General features: G+C 38.7%; 1 protein-coding gene across 6 annotated transcripts in view; it reads left to right on the top strand.

The window, feature by feature from the left end:
* inpp4b (inositol polyphosphate-4-phosphatase type II B) overlaps positions 1–19,174 on the top strand; it is a 160,829-nt gene that overhangs the window by 127,574 nt on the left and 14,081 nt on the right. For all 6 annotated transcript variants that reach the window (XR_015713327.1, XM_087807638.1, XM_087807628.1 and 3 more), the window contains 3 exons: positions 6,735–6,918; positions 16,005–16,262; positions 17,167–17,305. Coding sequence is in view for 5 of the 6 variants with exons in the window: in XM_087807638.1 (XP_087663764.1) it covers positions 6,735–6,918; positions 16,005–16,262; positions 17,167–17,305 (581 nt within the window). In the remaining variant the exon portion in view is untranslated. The remainder of the gene's footprint in view (positions 1–6,734; positions 6,919–16,004; positions 16,263–17,166; positions 17,306–19,174) is intronic.

Below are 19,174 nucleotides of genomic sequence, written 5' to 3'. Positions count from 1 at the left end.
TATTTCTTGTCCCTCAAAAAAAAAATTCTAATGCTGGTATATTTTAAGTGTTTTCATATCACAACATTTTTAAATTCACATTGCAGGTTTTGTTTTGTTTTATGTAATCCTGTTTTTCAGTCCCTTTTGTGAGTATTTCTTTCCCCTGAAAAATAGTTTTTTTAAATACAGAAAACAGTGTGTATATGTTTAAAATCAATTACATTTCTGGGTTTTTTTGTGTATATTTTTAATGCGTTTTTGATGGTCTATTTATATTAAAAAAACAAAACATTTTCAAGTTTTTTTGGGAGGTTACCCATCATTTTTTCAGTATTTCTTGTTGAATTTGTATTTTTTACAAATATAAAATGCATTAACATATTTTCCTTCAGTGTTATATCATAATTACATGTTTTATTTCATGTAGTTTCACACGTACACAACTGCCACCAAGCTATTTGCTATCCCAGGAAATTGGGTCGACGGGAGGGGGGCATAGCCATCGTTTACATTTTTGTATTTATTCTTTAAGGCTGTTGTTTTAAATTGAAGTTCTGAAGCGGGAAGGTAATGATGTTTGACAAGAGCAGCTGGACATCGTTCAGTCCAGAGACCTCCGTTAACGGTGGGGAGTAGATGTTTTTTGTTGCTCCTCCAGCATAAGCGACACAGAGCTTGTTTAAAGGTGAACACGATAATAGTGGTGCGATAATAGTGTGCTCTCTGGATGACGGAGCTCCGGCAGTGCTGAGAGGCAACAGTGCTGACGACGCTGGATGTTTGTTCCTGCCGGCAGCAGGGTTCCAGCTCCTGGTCCATTTGTCTTTCTCGCTGCTAATTAGGATAGGTACCGGAGACGCCGGCTTAATTGTCCCGCCGGGCCTTTTGTCGTCGGCGTGGTTTTAACTTTTGTTTCCATTGAAGTTTTGGTTAAAGCAAGAACGCTCTCCCTGCTGGTCGCACCTCCTACTACTCTATGAATCATTTATAGGAAATGAAATAAATAAGCGTCTTCACCGACGTCAAGGCCTCTGGTGTCTCGCTGTTTTCACCGAGTTCACCTGAAATGTGAACACTCATTTTCTACTCCCCCTTATGTCGACAAAGGGTTGAGATTTGAGAGTTGTCTGTTCCTTTTTTTGGTAGAAATGTACGTTAATTTTGACGCAGTGAATCTTGCTCAGTAATTTCTGCCTCGAGAAAAGAGAAATTGTTCCGGAAAAACCTGAAGGTTAACTTGTGTGTTGATTAAAGTGTGTTAAATAGATGTTGGACTCTATTGTATCATCAGTGTCTGTTTGTACAAAACTCTCTTTTCACGGAAATATTGACATTAGAAAATGATCTTAAGCCTATACCATTCTTCTGGTGATTAAATCTTGTTTACGCTCTGCTGTGATTAGTCAAACATTGAGCTTTGTCACGTAGCGACATCATTTCCAGAAGTCTCCACCTCTGAAGGGACTTGTTGTATAAACAAAGCAGGGTGTGATTACAGTTGGCTGGAGGAGGAGTGAAGCCATTATTACGTCATAATGGACTCCGCTCTCATAACCTCTCGCTCGCTGAGATTTTAGACGTGGGAGACATTTATAAAGTAATGAGTTTAAAACATGGTCATGATGAGGGACTTACTGCATCTTGAAGATTCAACATTTGAAACATGCGAGTCAGGCATGAGGGCGACAAGAAAATTTGTAAATCTTGTTTTCGGTAGCTATTCCTTTAAACATTCATTGTCAGAATAAATGTTATTTCTAAGTTGCTCTCACTCATATCGAACTCAAGATCCAGTTTAATTCTAAATCCAATTTCTTGCATTAACACGTGAAAATAAATCGATGTCAAGTCATTCAAACAGAGAAAGATGTGTGAATAAAAGCAGGATGTAAATGTCAACGAATCATCTGGAGAAATGAACTATTTTCGGTTATTTGTAGCATCTGATTTCAAATGTCCCTTCTGTAGTATCCATGAAAAATCATTAAAAAAAACAGAAGGAAATTTGTATTTTTGAATTGTCCTGTGAACATCCAGTCATTGAGCGTTTGTAGATAGTACATATTTCTAAAGGTTTCAGTCCAAACACCAGATCAGAATCAGAAAAACTGGTGTTAAAAAAAAAGAAAGTAAAGCCTTGAGGCAAATAAATCTACAACAAATATAGAAGTACAACCTATAAAAAAATATATATAAGGGAGCTGAAAATGTTTCCAGGCTGTTCGCCTCATTAGGACTGCATTCATGCCGACCTCTGCCGGCCTCCGAGGAATAGAGTGTTTCAAATCCTGCAGCCTTTACATACACCATCATATGTGGTTGATATCATGATTTTCTTGTGTGTACATGCCTTCACTTTTTAACCAAAAAACGCTATTTTAATAGTTTAGTCAATTGGCTCCATTGTTTCCCACCCGTACATTCTTCTTTATGTATTCTATTTTATTAAGATATAATCAAATATAAACCACTTCAATTCAGCCCATCTCCAAAAAACATGCTGTGGCTGATGAGAAACTTTTGTTCTGTCAAGATCCTACTGCCTGAGGGCCCTTTATGGGCAGAGATCATACGATCCCTAACGTTGGTGATCATGCAATACAAGGACTCTTTGTGCAATGACAAACTAAATTGGTCTGATTCTATGGGGTGAGAAAACTTTCTAAAAGGCGAACGTGCGTAAAAACAAGTTTGTGTTCGTAATTCTCAGTTTCTGTGCGTACTTTTTAATTGCTAAAAATACAAGTACAAATCCAATTTTTTTTTACAAACTCTAAAGAATTACGAGTACAAATCCTTGTGCCACAACCATGAGAAAGAAATACTTCCTCTCACTTGGTAGTAGTGGTTTATGGGCTTGACCAGTAATCCATTGCAGGATCTTGCCAACATTCAATTGCATCTTCTTCCTCCCTCTGGTCATCTATTTCTGGAAAAAAATAATGAATGAATTTTCAAATTAAAACATATATATATATATATATATATATATACACACACATACATTATATTCTTAGCTTCATATTATCACATGCATACCGCAGTCTTCAACTTCCTGAAGAAAGTCCTGAAATTGGTTCATGAAACATCTTAAGACATTTTTATTCATGCAGGTTTTTCCTTGATTTTCTGGAACTCCTGTGTTGTTCTCTGTGTTATCTTGACCTTTTAAGCATCCATTTTATTGGGTATTGTTTTGATTGTTTAAGCGCCTTGTGACCCTGGTCTGGAAAAGCGTTCTACAATTATAAATTACTTACTTACTACTTACATTAAGCAGCCTGGCAAAGGGGTTTGTCAGTTGAGCGCATCTACTTTGATTCGTACTCGTCATTTTAAAAACTTTTTAAGAAGGATTTGTAATCATTTTTTGTAGAAAACACGCACACATTTAAAAATATACACACACACACAAACAATTACGAACACAAACTTGTTTTACGCACGCCTTTAAGAAAGTTTTCTTACCCCATACAATTCTGATTGTACATTAGAATATATTTACAAATTATACACACAGTGACACAACACAGGAGTCCACGAAACACAACACAATAGAAAGTCAGAATCGATCAACGATGTTTTGGAAAAACACGCTATTAGTTACAGACACAATCTGTCACTCAGTCCCGACAAGAACTTACCGGTGGTGGTGTTAGGGGTTTCTCTGTTCCGATGAACCGACCCCTCCCCAGCCTCGTACGTGGTGATGGAATGAAGGACAGACACATGGATGAGTTTAAGAAAAATGCTCGTTTAGTGAATTATGCAAAAGTCAGAAACAAACTTACGTGAACACGGGCGCTAGCAAGCAGAGAGATCTATCGCAGACGTCTTCGGATGCCAGAACGCATAGATCAGACAAAATGGTGGATCTTTATAGTAGAATATTCAGGTTAACGCCTCTAGTCAAATGTACATGTAGGATTGGTTAGTAACTGTAAACACTTGATTCTAAGATGGCCGGTCGCACGTGATCGTAGTGGAAACTTACCAAAGGTTTGTTGTCTTCTAGAGAATCGGTTCCCAGCGAATTGCTGGACTGTTGTGTCTTTCAGTGTGAGTTCTCAAACAGGTGTCCAGACTTCCTGGGAGTCTGGGATTGTTTAATCTTTCTGTGTGTGTGAGGCTTTGTGACCTCGACCTTTGAGTTGTGAACCTGAGTTTAGTTTAAGTGAATGCAATGCAAGAATAGGATTATTTAATATGAATTAAATATGAAAGATTATCAGTTAATCAAGTGACTATTTGAAATGTGTGTTAAATCTAGATGATTGATTACAGTAAAGTTGTCATTTCCTTACAGTGGCCTCATGGTTAACTGAGTCTGAGACCCTTGTTTAGCTATTGTTTGTCTACGGGGGCCATGAAGACTATGAGCACCTCGAAACATTAGAAAACCTAGCCTGTTAGCCTTGACTATTTAAAACAGTTGTCCACCCTCTCCTAAGTTACCCAGCTTAAAGTGAATTGATCCATGTCGAGTTATAGACAAAAATGTTTGTTCATTTTAATGTAGCAACTGGAGATTCATCTTTGTCCAAAAAAAAGAAACTTAAAATCATCCAAATCCCTCCATACTGCTCGTCTGTAACGTCCATCTTGTATTGAACCTGGACAAGAAGAATAGTTCAGGAAAAAAAAAGTCTATATTTTAAACTTTTTTGTGCGCGAGACTTAAGGCGATAGAATGAGATCTTCGGACAGAAAACAAGTTCAAAACATAGAGTTGTTTATTATTTGTCGAGGCTTCAGTACGAGATGGATTTCACTGGTGTACAGTGCGGGAGGTATTTGGGAAAAATATGAAAACAAATACAAGCGAACACTACTCTACTTATTCACGTTGAAATGAACATATATTTTTGCCTTTAAGTCTAAAAAGGAACGGATCACTCTCAAAGTAATCCATGTCCTTAAAATGAGTGAAAGTTGAACTTTTAAACGATGCCTTTAACCAAAAACTTTATATGATGCAATCATGACCACAAACCCATCAAAGTCGTGTCTAAAATGCCGTATTGATAGTTGTCGTCCTCTTAGACATTTTCCCGCCATAGTACTCGGAGAAACGCATGTTCTTTTTCTTCCTCACTTTGATCTCTTTTCTAAATAAACGCTTCACAGTTGCAGACTCTGTTTAGGGATTCAACAGATTTATGCCGTTACTCTGTCAGCGTCTTCAGCCTGGTTGCTCTGACAGCGTCGCTGATGAGGTAATTGCAACCTTTTTTTTTCGTCTCCTGTTTTAAACCGAATCAATTTTGGTTGTTCCTGCATCAGGTGGCATTGAACCTCCATTTATTAGCGCCTTCCAGACTTCCCTAATGGCTTCGGATTTGTATTTATGAGCTAATGGGGGTCCTCGTTTGAACCATCAGGACCAAAATGTTTCCCCAGAATAGCGAGAGATTGATCTGTTCTGCACGTCTGCGTCGGTTACAGCTTCAGAGTCTATGCAACGGTGATGGAAACGTTCGTTTTGTGTTGTTTATCGATCAGTTGATGTTGTCATTCTTTAAAAATGAATCAAAGGAAAACAGGAAAAGGCGAAAAGTTTTCTAATCATTAAAAGACTTTTGGCCAAGACGACGGCCGAGGTGACAAGAACCTCAAATCTGCCGGGACCTTGGAGTAATAAAAGTTTTTGTTCAGGAACAAAATAAGTGGTTCAGCCACATTGACGATAGAAGACACTGGTTAATAATTCTAAACTTTCAATTTATAGCACTTGAAACTTGGATCATTTTTAATACATGATTGATAAAAGTAATTTACAAAATCTCAAGTCCTTACAGCAAATTGAATTCCTATAATCCAGCAGAATTTATTCTCTTTAACGGTTTTTGTCTTATATGGTTTTTGTTTTATAATTGTTTTTTTTATTCATAGGGCCAAGTTTTTCAGCTTCTATATATACTTGTGTATACATGTCGTCTATGTATGTGTTTGGTTCTTGTCTATAGCTTAACTCTCCTGTTGTCTCTGGGTCAAGATGACCATTTGGACTGAAACAAAATGTGTTTGTGGTATCCCTTGTGTTCCCTCTGGGTCAAGATAACCATTTGGACTGAAAACAAATGTGTTTGTGTTATTCCTTGTGTTGTCTCTGGGTCCAGATGACCCGGTGGACTGAAACAAATGTGTTTGTGGTATCCCTCGTGTTGCCTCTGGGTCAAGATGACCCGGTGGACTAAAAACAAATGTGTTTGCGGTATCCCTTTTGTTGTCTCTGTGTCAAGATGACCCATTGGACTGCAAAAAAAATGTGTTTGTGGTATCCCTTGTGTTGCCTCTGGGTCAAGATGACCATGTGGAGTGAAAACAAATGTGTTCGGGGATCCCTTGCGTTGCCTCTGGGTCAAGGTGAACGACCTCATGGCTTCCATAAATACATGTGCAGTGACGGAGGTTAATTATCAACAACCTTTAGTTTCCTTTTCCTTCAAAATTGTTTTTTCTGCTTCTGGAAGTCTCTGTTTAATTGTCGTCATCCATCATCTCTGTTTTTGGCCTCTGAGACTTGATTTTGACACATTTGATCTCATAAAGTATTGTCTACAAATACTACTTACTTACTTACTTCAGTGATGCATCTGTGCTATTAATAAATCATTAAAAATATATATATTTTCAACGTAAATTGATCGAGGCGATGGTGAGACGAGCAGTGATGAGAATGAGACCTCGCCTGAGGTCTGACAGCTGGCAGTCTCTCAAGTGGAACTCATAAATCTGCTCTCCCTTTTCAGCCTCAGCACAGCCTACCAGTGTATCTACTATTCTCCGGAGCACACTGCCAACGCTCAGGAGGTCCTCAGCAGCATGAGCCACCTCCAGCCTATAATCACGGTGTCAGCTGACCAGCTCCTGCGAGCGGCCCAGGAGCAATCCTCCTCTGGCCTCAAGGACGCTCTCAAGACCCTCTCTGACAACGTAAGACACTCTCTCTTATTCACACCACCTTTATTTCATATCCCTTTATTTCCCCGCGGTGCTAAGCTAACATTTTCCTTCTTTTTTTTTTAAGTTTGCGCTTCAACTTTGCTAGTTCTAATCTCATTTTGAGACGCATCTCTGACCTCATTCTAAGCTCTCCCCAAAAGTTTTTTCATCTAACAAAGTGCTGAAACGACGGTTGTATTTGCACGATGAGCCAACTGGCTCAACTTGAGGAAAACATATTTTAACTCTTTCCGCTGCCAGTTATCACTTTACGTGCCGCGTTGGACCGTTCCTGTGCTTGTCATGTCATCACGTTGTTGGATTAAAAATGATTATACACTATACGTATATGCCATACTTAAATTAATGCTAAAAGATGATCAAAATATAAAGTATAAATTACTAGCTTCATCTAAGAGCTTAAAAGTTTGAATACAAATTCACAATCAACATTTCACTCAGACTGACACAATGTCTCAAGACAAGCTTGGAACAGAATTAGAGACATGACACCGGTTATTTAAACGTCTGTTTGTCTGCCCTTTCACACCTTGGGTCGTGGATCAAAAGAACGAAGCAGGGACACATCTGTGAGGGGGGGACTAGGAGACAGAAACCCCCACCCAAGAACATTTGAATGATTAGAAAAGGAAACAAATTAGGAAGAACTCTCCACAGGGGATCATGACACAGGGAGTTTGAAGGAACCAATAGGGCGATAGGGGGAGGACCTCTCGGTCCGGAAATTTGCCTTAAATATAGCGATGTTTCTACAGTTCGAGACCATCTCTCCCGGAGCTATTGACCTGAAGAGCTGCCGGCAGAGAGCGCACCCGATCGATCGTAAAGCTTGTATTTTGTTTGACTTGAAGCGGCGAATAAACGACCCGTGACACTCTGCATTGACCATTTGTCTCCATAAAGCAAAGTATTAAGACCCGGAAGTGACGTAGTGTTGGAGCGACGGAACAGACTGCAGTTTTGACTGTTTTAACGTCCATATTCTTATCTGATAAACAATCCCCTTTTTCTTTTTTGTAAATTAGTCTACTGTTTCAATTTGATATTCAGCTTATTTTGTTCAGACATATTTTTGACACGAGGCCTGTGTATTGATCAGCATCTGTGCGACACGATACGTGTGTGAAGATAGGATATATTGCGATACGGTAGGAACAATAATATATTTTGTTTCTTTTAAAGAATTCAATTGTATAAAAAAACATCATGGCATAGTAATCATTCAATGCAATGCTTAACATCACAATGTCAACAACACTTTTTTTTCTGGCTTTTACAGCAAAGAAATGAACAAATACTTTCTCTAATCAAATGTGAAAGTGCATCTCAAAATGTCAACTTGTATCAACAATGCACAATGAATGCATTATCAGTCTCAAACAATCTGGAGCAACATGCAATATCCAGTATCTGTCAGTGGAGGAAGACAGCTGGTCCACATGCCATGATTTTATCCTGCAGATCACATCTTATCCATGTCGGCGCTGTCTTGATTTGTTTTAAAGCCAAAATCAGTCCAAACATCAGCTTTAAAAGCGGCTGGTGTAGTCTTTCTTTTTCACTCATTGCTACGATTCCGTCTGGTTTTGTTGTTACTTTGGCACGAAGGAAATGACGAATATATGCCAACTAACGAAACGAAGCAGACAATACTCCGGCCGGTCTTCACCAGCATTAACATGTACAGAAGGAGGTGTTATCGCAGCACACAAATGAATAAACCCTGTGAATATTTCAGTGTTAAGTGTAAAATAAAACTTCTAATGATTGTATTTTTACACAAACTATTGATATATAACTAGGAATAAAATATGTTATTTCAACCAAAAAAAATAATAATAATAATAATTTAAATATTGATACAGTGCTATTGAATATCAATACAGTACCAGGGGGAAAAACACATAGAAATATATTGCAATATTAATATTTTCTTACACACCTATTTGACATATTTGTAAAGCAGCAGGAAGGACTACATGAAATGTTTGTGAGATTATTTTTTTATTTAATCCTGTACAGATTACCGACGTTAAACTGCCTGTGATAGTGAAGAAACTATGAGTTTACTCTGAAACTTATATACATTGTTATACATGTCATACATGTTGGAAAATGATTCAAAGCATTCTTTTTGTCTCCAAACACTTGTATCAATCAAGTATAAAACTTCTGAGTGCACAGTTTATGTCAGTACAATATCAAAGCCAATAAAGTAAGACCTTAAGTGTTTGTTTTTTTCACTCAACCCATGTCTTGATGGCTTTAATGAAAACTTTCAACATCTATTTTCCTTATTATCTTTTTTTTTCCCAAAAATAATGTACCTTTACTTTGAAAATAAAAATAAAAACGAAGAAGACAATACTTCACCAGCATTAGCATGTACAGAAGGAGAGCAGCCTTAAATCTTCTTGTTAGAAAAGTGCTCACAAGCCATTTTAATTGGTCAAAGTCTAGGGTCTCGGCGAGCGGTGGGAGGTCATTTCTAACTCAAAGCCTAACATCAAAGTCAAGCTCCATCGAGAGATGAGATCACAGAGGCTTCTATTCTACTTTGGGTTTCCTTCTGAGTCGTAGTATGTATGCGTCAGATCTGAGACACAGCGATGATTCATCTAAAAGGCTATTTGCTACGGCGTACTGTGTTTTCAAAGTTTATCTTCGAGCACGGTTAGAGATAAATGCAGAAACTGGATCCTATTCACAAAATATTTGATTGATTCTCTTCAGTTGTTGCTCATTATTAGCCCTCTTTGTTGAAACAATACATTGTTGAAGCTAATACTAGAAGCAAAGTATGTTACGATACTGCAATAAATACTGCAACACGACAATTAAAAGTAGTGTACGAATGTAGGCAAAGTGAAAAATAAATGATTGTGTTTCATGAAATTCGCGGCTATGAATCATGTGGGATTGAGAAAGGACTGAGATTCACTGCCGCCCTCAATAATGGAAGCCGTAAATCTATGCTCAAACATTCAAGTTTCAGATATAGCCTTGTAAGTCTCCCTGCTGGCTCGTCTAAAAGCGCCATAAATTCTTATCCGTGGTCGTCTGATCAACTCAATCAGCTGCATATAGAAGTTAAATGAATGACAGAAGTTGAGTCTCTTTAAGTGCCTTTTAGTGTAAAACAGCAATTTATTTTATTTAAAAATATATATATACTGTTTTTGGCAAATTAGCCAAATTAATCGGGTTAAAACTCATGTTCCAAGGGCCAGACGGCAAGTCATTTTATGTGGCTCAAAATCAAAGGTTGACAATCATGTGGACACGGAGACTCCCGGGGATGTCGGTGTTTAAGATAAGATAAGGAACAAAGAATATCAAAGACTGTGCAGTCTTCGGGCCAGAACCAGAAGGTTAAAGGACATCTTCTTCCACCATCTGTCAGGAGACTCACCTCCCTCCCTGTCCTACCATCGATCTCAAGTCCGCTTGCACTACCTGTGCATGAACTTAGTTTTTTTTGTTGATATTCTTTAGTTTAATTTTAGTTATTTTAGTTGTTTTTTTAATGTCCTTTCATCGTCTACTTCATGTTTTACATCGTGGGTCTGCGAGGACCACAATTTCATCCGTGCTGTATGTCTCGATACATGTATATTTGACAAATAAAAGAACTTGAACTTGAACTTAAATTACCGACGTCAACAATTACCCAGAGATGCCCAGTGAGGGTTAAACTGGCGAATATAATAAGTCAGAAACGTCGCAAAAACAGCATGAGTGTTTTTGTTCAACACTGTTTTATCAAAATTATTGAATAAATAATTGCATCTGCTGCTCACAGATTGCAATCTGTTATTGGAGAAATTATTCTAGGGCTCAGAGGAATAGAACACAATCAGGCCTCAGAATTGGTGCATTTACTTCTTCCCATCATACTTCATTAGACTCGCAAATATTGGTCCGGCCTCGTGTGAACTTTCAGGAGTGCGTGCAGAATATGTCCTTTTTTTAAATTATTATTAAAGTGTGAATAACTTTGATGAATTGCGTGTGTTATCCTTACAAAAAATAATGAATTACTTGAAAGGTAGGGCAGGTATTAGCTCTGCAGCATGTATTGTTGAAAAGCCCACCCATCGCTCAGGTTAAAAGCTCTAACAATAAAAATGAAAAAGCTTTGTGTGGGAAGTAAATTATGTCAAATAGAATGTCCAATTATTTTACTCAACAGCTTGAAGTGAATCGACTTTGACATGTTTATCACGGCGTCCCAGAAGAACACATGTGTTTTAATAGTTAGTGGTGAATAACAAAGGCTGTAGAAAAACTGATAATACTTTAGAAAACTATCTACCTACCCATCCATCCATCCATCCATCCATCCATCCATCCATCCATCCATCCATCCATCCATCCATCCATCCATCCATCCGTCCATCAGTCCATCAGTCCATCTGTCCTTCTATCTATAAGGTGGATGAATGTGCATTATAAATCACGTACAAACTGCCAAAAAATATTAAATCAATGATCTATAACCTACATATAATGGATAGTTATTCTAAAATGCTGCTTCTAACAACATCTTTATTTTCTGTTTTGGGGAAAACATTCGTCATGTCTTTGTTCATAGTTTCTGTCAAAATATATTATTAAATAACATCGCGGTTTAACATATTTCCGAGCCAGAAGGTGAATCGGTGCTCGGAAATTCGCCGCTCAATCTGGCACCTCGACGAACATCTGAGACGAGGGGACTGTTGTGTGGTGTGATTGCCAATCAGGTGGTGCTGGAAGCACCCGTGGTGTTGCTGAGAAGTTTCTGAACAGACGCAGGACTATAATATTTGAACCCAGGACTCCGTTTTTACGGTTCATTCAAGGCAACGACAAGTACAAAGATTTTTAGTCATACGTACATGCCTATTGTTCTTTTAAAGCACAAAAATAAATGAAATGCTTCTTAGTTTAACCCAGTGAAGCGCCATAGTCAGGAGCCTTGTGTAGTGCTACCCTGACTAGCGGTGCTGCTACGTCTTTTGACAGATTTTCGAGAGCCTTGTAGCATATAAAATGGCATTGTCAATTTCGGGGAGAATTTATAGATTTAAAATGTGCTGCTAGTCTTAAAATTAGATAAATGTTCTGCGTTTATCTGTCATATTGGCTCTAATTCAGTACCTATTTGAAGAGGTATAAGAGAATTAATACTTTTTGTCTGATAACTACTGGAATGGCTTTTCTGTAATTAGGTCGGAGGCGTTTGAATTGAGACAGAACCCTAAAGTGGTAATAATGAATAGATTTCCGTTTAAGTTTAAGTTACATTTATAGAAATAAATACAAGCATTAAACCCACTAGTGTAGAGATGGTTTTTTAAACTATCTTTTATTATTTTCTTGTGTGTAAAGTAGTGTTGGTGTGCATGTCACATACTAACTGTACAAACTAAAGTCTCTTTCGACGGTCTATCTATTTAAGCGCTTAGGACGCCCACATAATGTGATCGTCTACTGGCAGAAGGAGGTGAAACTAAGGTCTCCGTTAAAGAAGAGACGTGACTGTGTGTGTTTTCAGTTTGATTGACAGCGACGGCGTGCGTTGTTTAGCTTTAAGAGAAGTTCAGGGAAAGTCATCATTATTGCGCCACGGTGATCCAGAATATTTATATTCTTGCGCTGTTACCACGAGCTGCTGCTAATTGAATTGCTACCAGCGACCGCAGCAGACTGAGCTCACGCAGTTGTTCTGATGCACAGTGGATTTCAAACGAGGCACAGTCTTGACCGAAGACCAACATTTCTTTGGAGGTTATTAAGGCTTTTTTTTAAACCCTAAAAAACTTTTGTGCGTCCACGTTCATGCTGCAGAGTCTTGCAGGATAACATGTGCAAACCTTAACCCTTGTGTTATTACAGGGTCAACTTGACCCGAAGGCCAAAAAACAAATTTGTTTGTGGTATCCCTTGTTTTGTCTCTGAGTCAAGGTGAACGACCTCCACCACTGCATGTGTTAAGGGAAGTGAGGGAGGTTGTTGACCTTGACCGAGAGACAACACAAGGGATACCACAAACATATTTGTTTTTCGGGCTTTCGGGTTACCTTGACCCTGAGACAACACAAGGGTTATAGCTTGTTCAAGTATCCAAATGTTAAAAAAAAAAAGTATTTTGTTTGGTAAAAGAATGTAATGGAAGGCAGGCTTCAGAATTCTGAGTCATTTTTCAAAAGAGGTTTCATTTTGGTAACGAAATATTGAAAAACCTTTTGGCACAGCTAAGTGAACCACTTTGGGAGCTCGGGCTTGCATCTAAGGGTATTTCTTGTGCACGATGTGAAAAAAATCCAGACCAACATTTGGCCTTGGACTTAAGTAGGCTTGGAGAGGGCGATTTTTCTTGTATTTTTCTTCCTGTGAAAAAACAAAAACTATGAATAAAACACGTTTTTAATTTAGGTTTTTCAACCACATCTGTGAGCATTTGAAAGAGAATGGTTTTATTTCTTAATGGATCACAAGCAGCATTTTAGCACTTATAGCCTCCATCTGGTTCCAGTAAGTGCTGAAAGACCCAATGAAGTATATGGCCTCATTGGATCGTGAACCATTTGTCCCTAAAAACACTTCAATATTATCATCCACATCGCTAATGAGCCAGTGAGAGTTAAAGTTAGCATTAGCATCAATATGTAAGACGCTCAGCGCAATTCAAACTATTTTGAAATGTTATCAGTTAGTTAACCTATAATTTAATTCAGTGTGTGTGAGACCCATCTTGTGAAAAGGTTTACTAATTTGCTCGTGGTGTACTGTATATTTGCAAGATCTGGCGATAGTTATCGCGATACAAGGTCAACGATGCGATATATTGCAATACTTAAGGAGCAAGGATTATATTCTAGTATTGTCTGAGTCCTTGACCCTGGCGTTTGTCGTCACTGCTTTCATTTGTTTGGAAACCAAAATATGTCCAAACATCAGCCTTAAAAGCTGCTGGAGTCCACTGTATCCTCTTGTCCTCAGTCAGAGGATATAGTGGAATTTCACTGATCCTTTTAACGTCGAAGGATATATTGACTGCTGCCACCAACAACAAATTGTTAATTTAAAAATCGATGGGGTTTTGTCATGAAAACAAAACCTCAATATTACCTGAAACATCGTTGCTAGTGGTGACCAAATAGAGACCATTTTCTCACTTCATTCCACCTGTATTTTCTAACCTAGTAAATAAAGTGCAGGCAATGATTTTTTTTATTTTTTCCACCTCCACAGCGAAGTATAAAAATACAAGTCTAGGTAGTTTGTAAATGTCGTCTCACCCTTCGGGCTACAAGAACTGACGGTGAATATATTCATGCCTTCAGATCAAAACGTGAACTTTTACTTTCCCTCTGTTCATTTTTGCTCTCATGCTGGCTTGAGATCGGGTCAGCAGATGCATTGAACGAGTAGGATTTCTCCCGAGAGAGGTTTTTTTTTTGGTTTTTTTAGGTCTGAGATCTGAAAGTGGGAGACACTCAGAAGTTGGTTTTGCAGGTTAGAAAGTAGCTAGTATTGTGTAGTGTTGGCAAATGATGCAGTGCAGTTTTAAAATAACTCACTATGTTCTGTTGATATAAAACTGTACACAGTATTTGAAGTGAAAATATTGTTGGTTGTTTATATTGGTTGGTTCTCCAGGCTATTTGCTCAGAGCATTTTCCATCTGACCGTAATATATTAATATTAATAATCGTTCAAGAGAATTCCTTTTATATATCCATGTGTATATTGAGTGTGTGGGGTCAGTCATAACTAAAATAATATTTTTTTTATCATTTAGTTATTGGACTAGAATCATGCTTCATCTGTGAATCTTTTTACATGTAATGATTCTCATATTTTCATTTATTCATGAATTTAACTGTCCTTTTTTCGGAATTGGTGTTTTTCATCGTTATACTTCCATGTTAATAGTAACTCTCAATCATTTTAAAACAGGGCTCTTCAATTAATCGACGAAATTTCAGGGCCAAGGTTCCAGGTTTTTTTTTTCCAACACAACAAAAGAGGTTTTTTCAAGAGTCTTCAGACTGTAATCTCTTGATTTTCACCCAATGTCAAAATGTTCAATGTTATCACTGCTTTGTCTGTGTTATTTAGAAGTCTTTTCATGATTTAGCAAATATGAATTACATTTGAGACCAAAAACATCAATTCAAATCTTAAAACGAATTCAAAAAAGTTAATTTAGATCTTAATATTAAATCTGTATTTACATCGCGAATTAGGATTTAAATGTAACATATATCTCTTAAATATTTTACATTGGACAATGTCAGAAACGATCCCATATTTATGAAGGAAATGCAGCTTCATGAGTAGAACTGATGCGTGAGGAACATTAAAAATAAAAATGGATTCTTTTTATTATCGTATTAACTCTAAAAACAACTTCCTTAAGTTGTTTTGTCCTTTTGGTGAATGTTTCTTAAATATATGAAATATTTACATCTTTTTTTAGTCTGTCTTTCTATTTTGAAGAAAAGTTTATACATATTTTATAGCATAGTTAGGTTTATGGTGTTTTTTTTTCCCCTAGTTTTTATAGTTTCCACTCAAATAATAATAAAAAAAAAAACTTTTGAACAACTACACATTAAAAAAGTAGTAGTAGAATAATAATGTAAAATCAAAATTAACACAAAAGACTAGTGTTATAATAGACCAACATTTAGTTAGCTATAGCAGGAGCTAAAATGCTAATGAAGCTACAACTAACTCCCGGAAAAACATTTTGGAACACGTGTTTTATTTGCTGGTGTTCTGGTAATTTAATGTTTTATTGCACAGCGACAATGAATATCTCACCAGCTCAGTTGCACAGAGATGCTCAGAAAGAAAGTGTTCGTCTGCTGAGTACTAGAGGCTCAATTGTGTTGTCTCGTTGCCGCTCTGGTAAAAAAAACGCTGTATGATGAAAAACGGGTTTGTTTTCCTTACATGTCAAGGGTCACTTCTTTCATGATACCCCGGTAGACTCGGGAGAAATGTATTACTACACCCGCCTCGGTTACGTTGCTTTTGTTTATCGCATTTCTTGTCGGCAGACGGAACAATTCGTCCACACGCTCAAAGATGAATTGGTGAAGAGCGCCCTGCTGGCGCTGCACGCCGCCAGGCCGGGCTACATTTCAAAGAAGCAGAACCCGGAGGAGCGGCGAGAAGGCGAACACGACCCGGGTCAAGTCCACGGACTCCCGGGTCACACGGAGAGCCCGGTGTTGTGTAATAACGTGCACGACGGGTCTCCGCCGCCGAAGCAGGACGCCATACCACATCAGAACGAGTACGACGAGGAGGAATGGGCAAGTTTTTCAGGCTTTTGTGACTTCATTATTCAGGCACAAATGTTTCCATAACAAATGTTAAATGATACAGAAACATCCTAACTTTAACTACTCATCCATCTTATAGCCATTATCCAACCTTGTTGGATAATAAAATCCATCCAATAAATCAAAAACATATTGTTTTAGTGTACTATTGTTTTCATTATAATTACTCCATCCATCCATCCATCCATCCATCCATCCATCCATCCATCCATCCATCCATCCATCCATCCATCCATCCATCCATCCATCCATCCATCCATCCATCCATCCATCCATCCATCCAAACTTCCATCCATCCATCCATCCATCCATCCAAACTTCCATCCATCCAAACTTCCATCCATCCATCCATCCATCCATCCATCCATCCATCCATCCATCCATCCATCCATACATCCATCCATCCATCCATCCATCCGTCCATCCGTCCATCAGTCCATCTGTCCTTCTGTCCCTATCCATCCATCCATCCATCCATCCAACCTTCCATCCATCCATCCATCCATCCATCCATCCATCCATCCATCCATCCATCCATCCATCCATCCATCCATCCATCCATCCATCCATCCATCCATCCATCCATCCATCCATCCATCCATCCATCCATCCATCCATCCATCCATCCATCCATCCATCCATCCATCCATCCATCCATCCATCCATCCATCCATCCATCCATCCATCCATCCACTCTCCCTCCCTTCATCCATCCATGTTCTTTTATAAATATGCTGCTAGTTTGTAATTTACAGGAAGTGGTTCAGTCGGAACCAGCAAAAATAATGTTTTTGAACATATGAAATATGAAAAGCGTGGACATATTACGATTTTCATTCATTGTGATCCTTTTTTTTTCATCCGACCCTTCCAGGATAGAGTTTGGGCCGACGTGGCCAAATGTCTCAACTCGGTCATTGCGATGGTGGACAAGATCAAGGACGAGGTGGACAAGAAGCCTGAGCTCGTTCCTGAGCAGCAACGTGCCGACGTCATCCCCTCACACAATCCAGGTAGATAGTTTAGAGTCAACAATATTCTGTTTGACTTTGAACCCAGAGGATAATGGAATTTTTTTTGGTAAACAAAAAAATGTTTCTATAGTTAATAAAGGGCACAATATTAAAGCATAAAGTTTAATAGTAAATAATTATTCTGCAAGGTTTCGTCCAATGACTCCGCTGGGCACTGTCTCACTCTGAGGCTTCGTAGTATTACTCCGCGAGGTTCTGCTGCACTAAAAGGCCCTCTGATATTACTCCATGAGGTTCTGTTGTACTGTGGGGCTTCGTAGCATTCTCCTGCACCCCGAGGCTTCACGGTATTACTCTGCAAAATTACGTAATAATACTCAGCAAGGCTGTGCCTCACCACAAGGCTTTGTGGAATGACTTTGCAAGGCTTCGTGTTATTACTCCGCAAGGCTTCGTAAAATTACTCCGCAAGGCTTCGTGTTATTACTCCAAATAGCTTCATGGTATTACTCAGTGACGCTTTGTAATATTACTCCGCAGGGCTTCGTGTTATTACTCAACAAGACTTTGCGGTTTTACTCCGCAACGCTTTGTTATATTACTCCACCAGGCTTTGTGTTATTACTCAGCAAAGGCTTCGTGTTATTACTCCACCAGGCTTTGTGTTATTACTCAGCAAAGGCTTCGTGTTATTACTCTGCAAGGCTTTGTGTTACTACTCAGCAAAGGCTTCGCGTTATTACTCTGCAAGGCTTCGTGTTATTACTCCGCAAGGCTTCGTGTTATTACGCCGCAAGGCTTCGTGTTTTTACTCCGCAAGGCTTCGTGTTATTACTCCGCAAAGGCTTCGTGTTATTACTCCGCAAAGGCTTTGTGTTATTACTCAGCAAAGGCTTTGTGTTATTACTCCGCAAGGCTTCGTGTTATTACCCTGCAAGGCTTTGTGTTATTAATCAGCAAGGCTTCGTGTTATTACTCCGCAAAGGCTTCGTGTTATTACTCCGCAAGGCTTCGTGTTATTACTCTGCAAAGGCTTCGTGTTATTACTCCGCAAGGCTTCGTGTTATTACTCCGCAAAGGCTTTGTGTTATTACTCAGCAAAGGCTTCTTGTTATTACTCTGCAAAGGCTTTGTGTTATTACTCCGCAAGGCTTCGTGTTATTACTCCGCAAGGCTTCATGTTATTACTCCGCAAAGGCTTCGTGTTATTACTCCGCAAAGGCTTTGTGTTATTACTCAGCAAAGGCTTTGTGTTATTACTCCGCAAGGCTTCGTGTTATTACCCTGCAAGGCTTTGTGTTATTAATCAGCAAGGCTTCGTGTTATTACTCCGCAAGGCTTCGTGTTATTACCCTGCAAGGCTTTGTGTTATTAATCAGCAAGGCTTCGTGTTATTACTCAGCAAGGCTTCGTGTTATTACCCTGCAAGGCTTTGTGTTATTAATCAGCAAGGCTTCGTGTTATTACTCCGCAAGGCTTCGTGTTATTACCCTGCAAGGCTTTGTGTTATTAACCAGCAAGGCTTCGTGTTATTACTCCGCAAGGCTTCGTGTTATTACTCTGCAAAGGCTTCGTGTTATTACTCCGCAAGGCTTCGTGTTATTACTCCGCAAAGGCTTTGTGTTATTACTCAGCAAAGGCTTCTTGTTATTACTCTGCAAAGGCTTTGTGTTATTACTCCGCAAGGCTTCATGTTATTACTCCGCAAGGCTTCATGTTATTACTCCGCAAAGGCTTCGTGTTATTACTCCGCAAAGGCTTTGTGTTATTACTCAGCAAAGGCTTTGTGTTATTACTCCGCAAGGCTTCGTGTTATTACCCTGCAAGGCTTTGTGTTATTAATCAGCAAGGCTTCGTGTTATTACTCCGCAAAGGCTTCGTGTTATTACTCCGCAAGGCTTCGTGTTA

The sequence above is a fragment of the Callionymus lyra genome, chromosome 1, assembly GCF_982586985.1.
Source record: "Callionymus lyra chromosome 1, fCalLyr1.hap1.1, whole genome shotgun sequence".
Taxonomy (NCBI): domain Eukaryota; kingdom Metazoa; phylum Chordata; class Actinopteri; order Syngnathiformes; family Callionymidae; genus Callionymus; species Callionymus lyra.
This window is presented reverse-complemented; position numbering and strand designations above follow the sequence as displayed.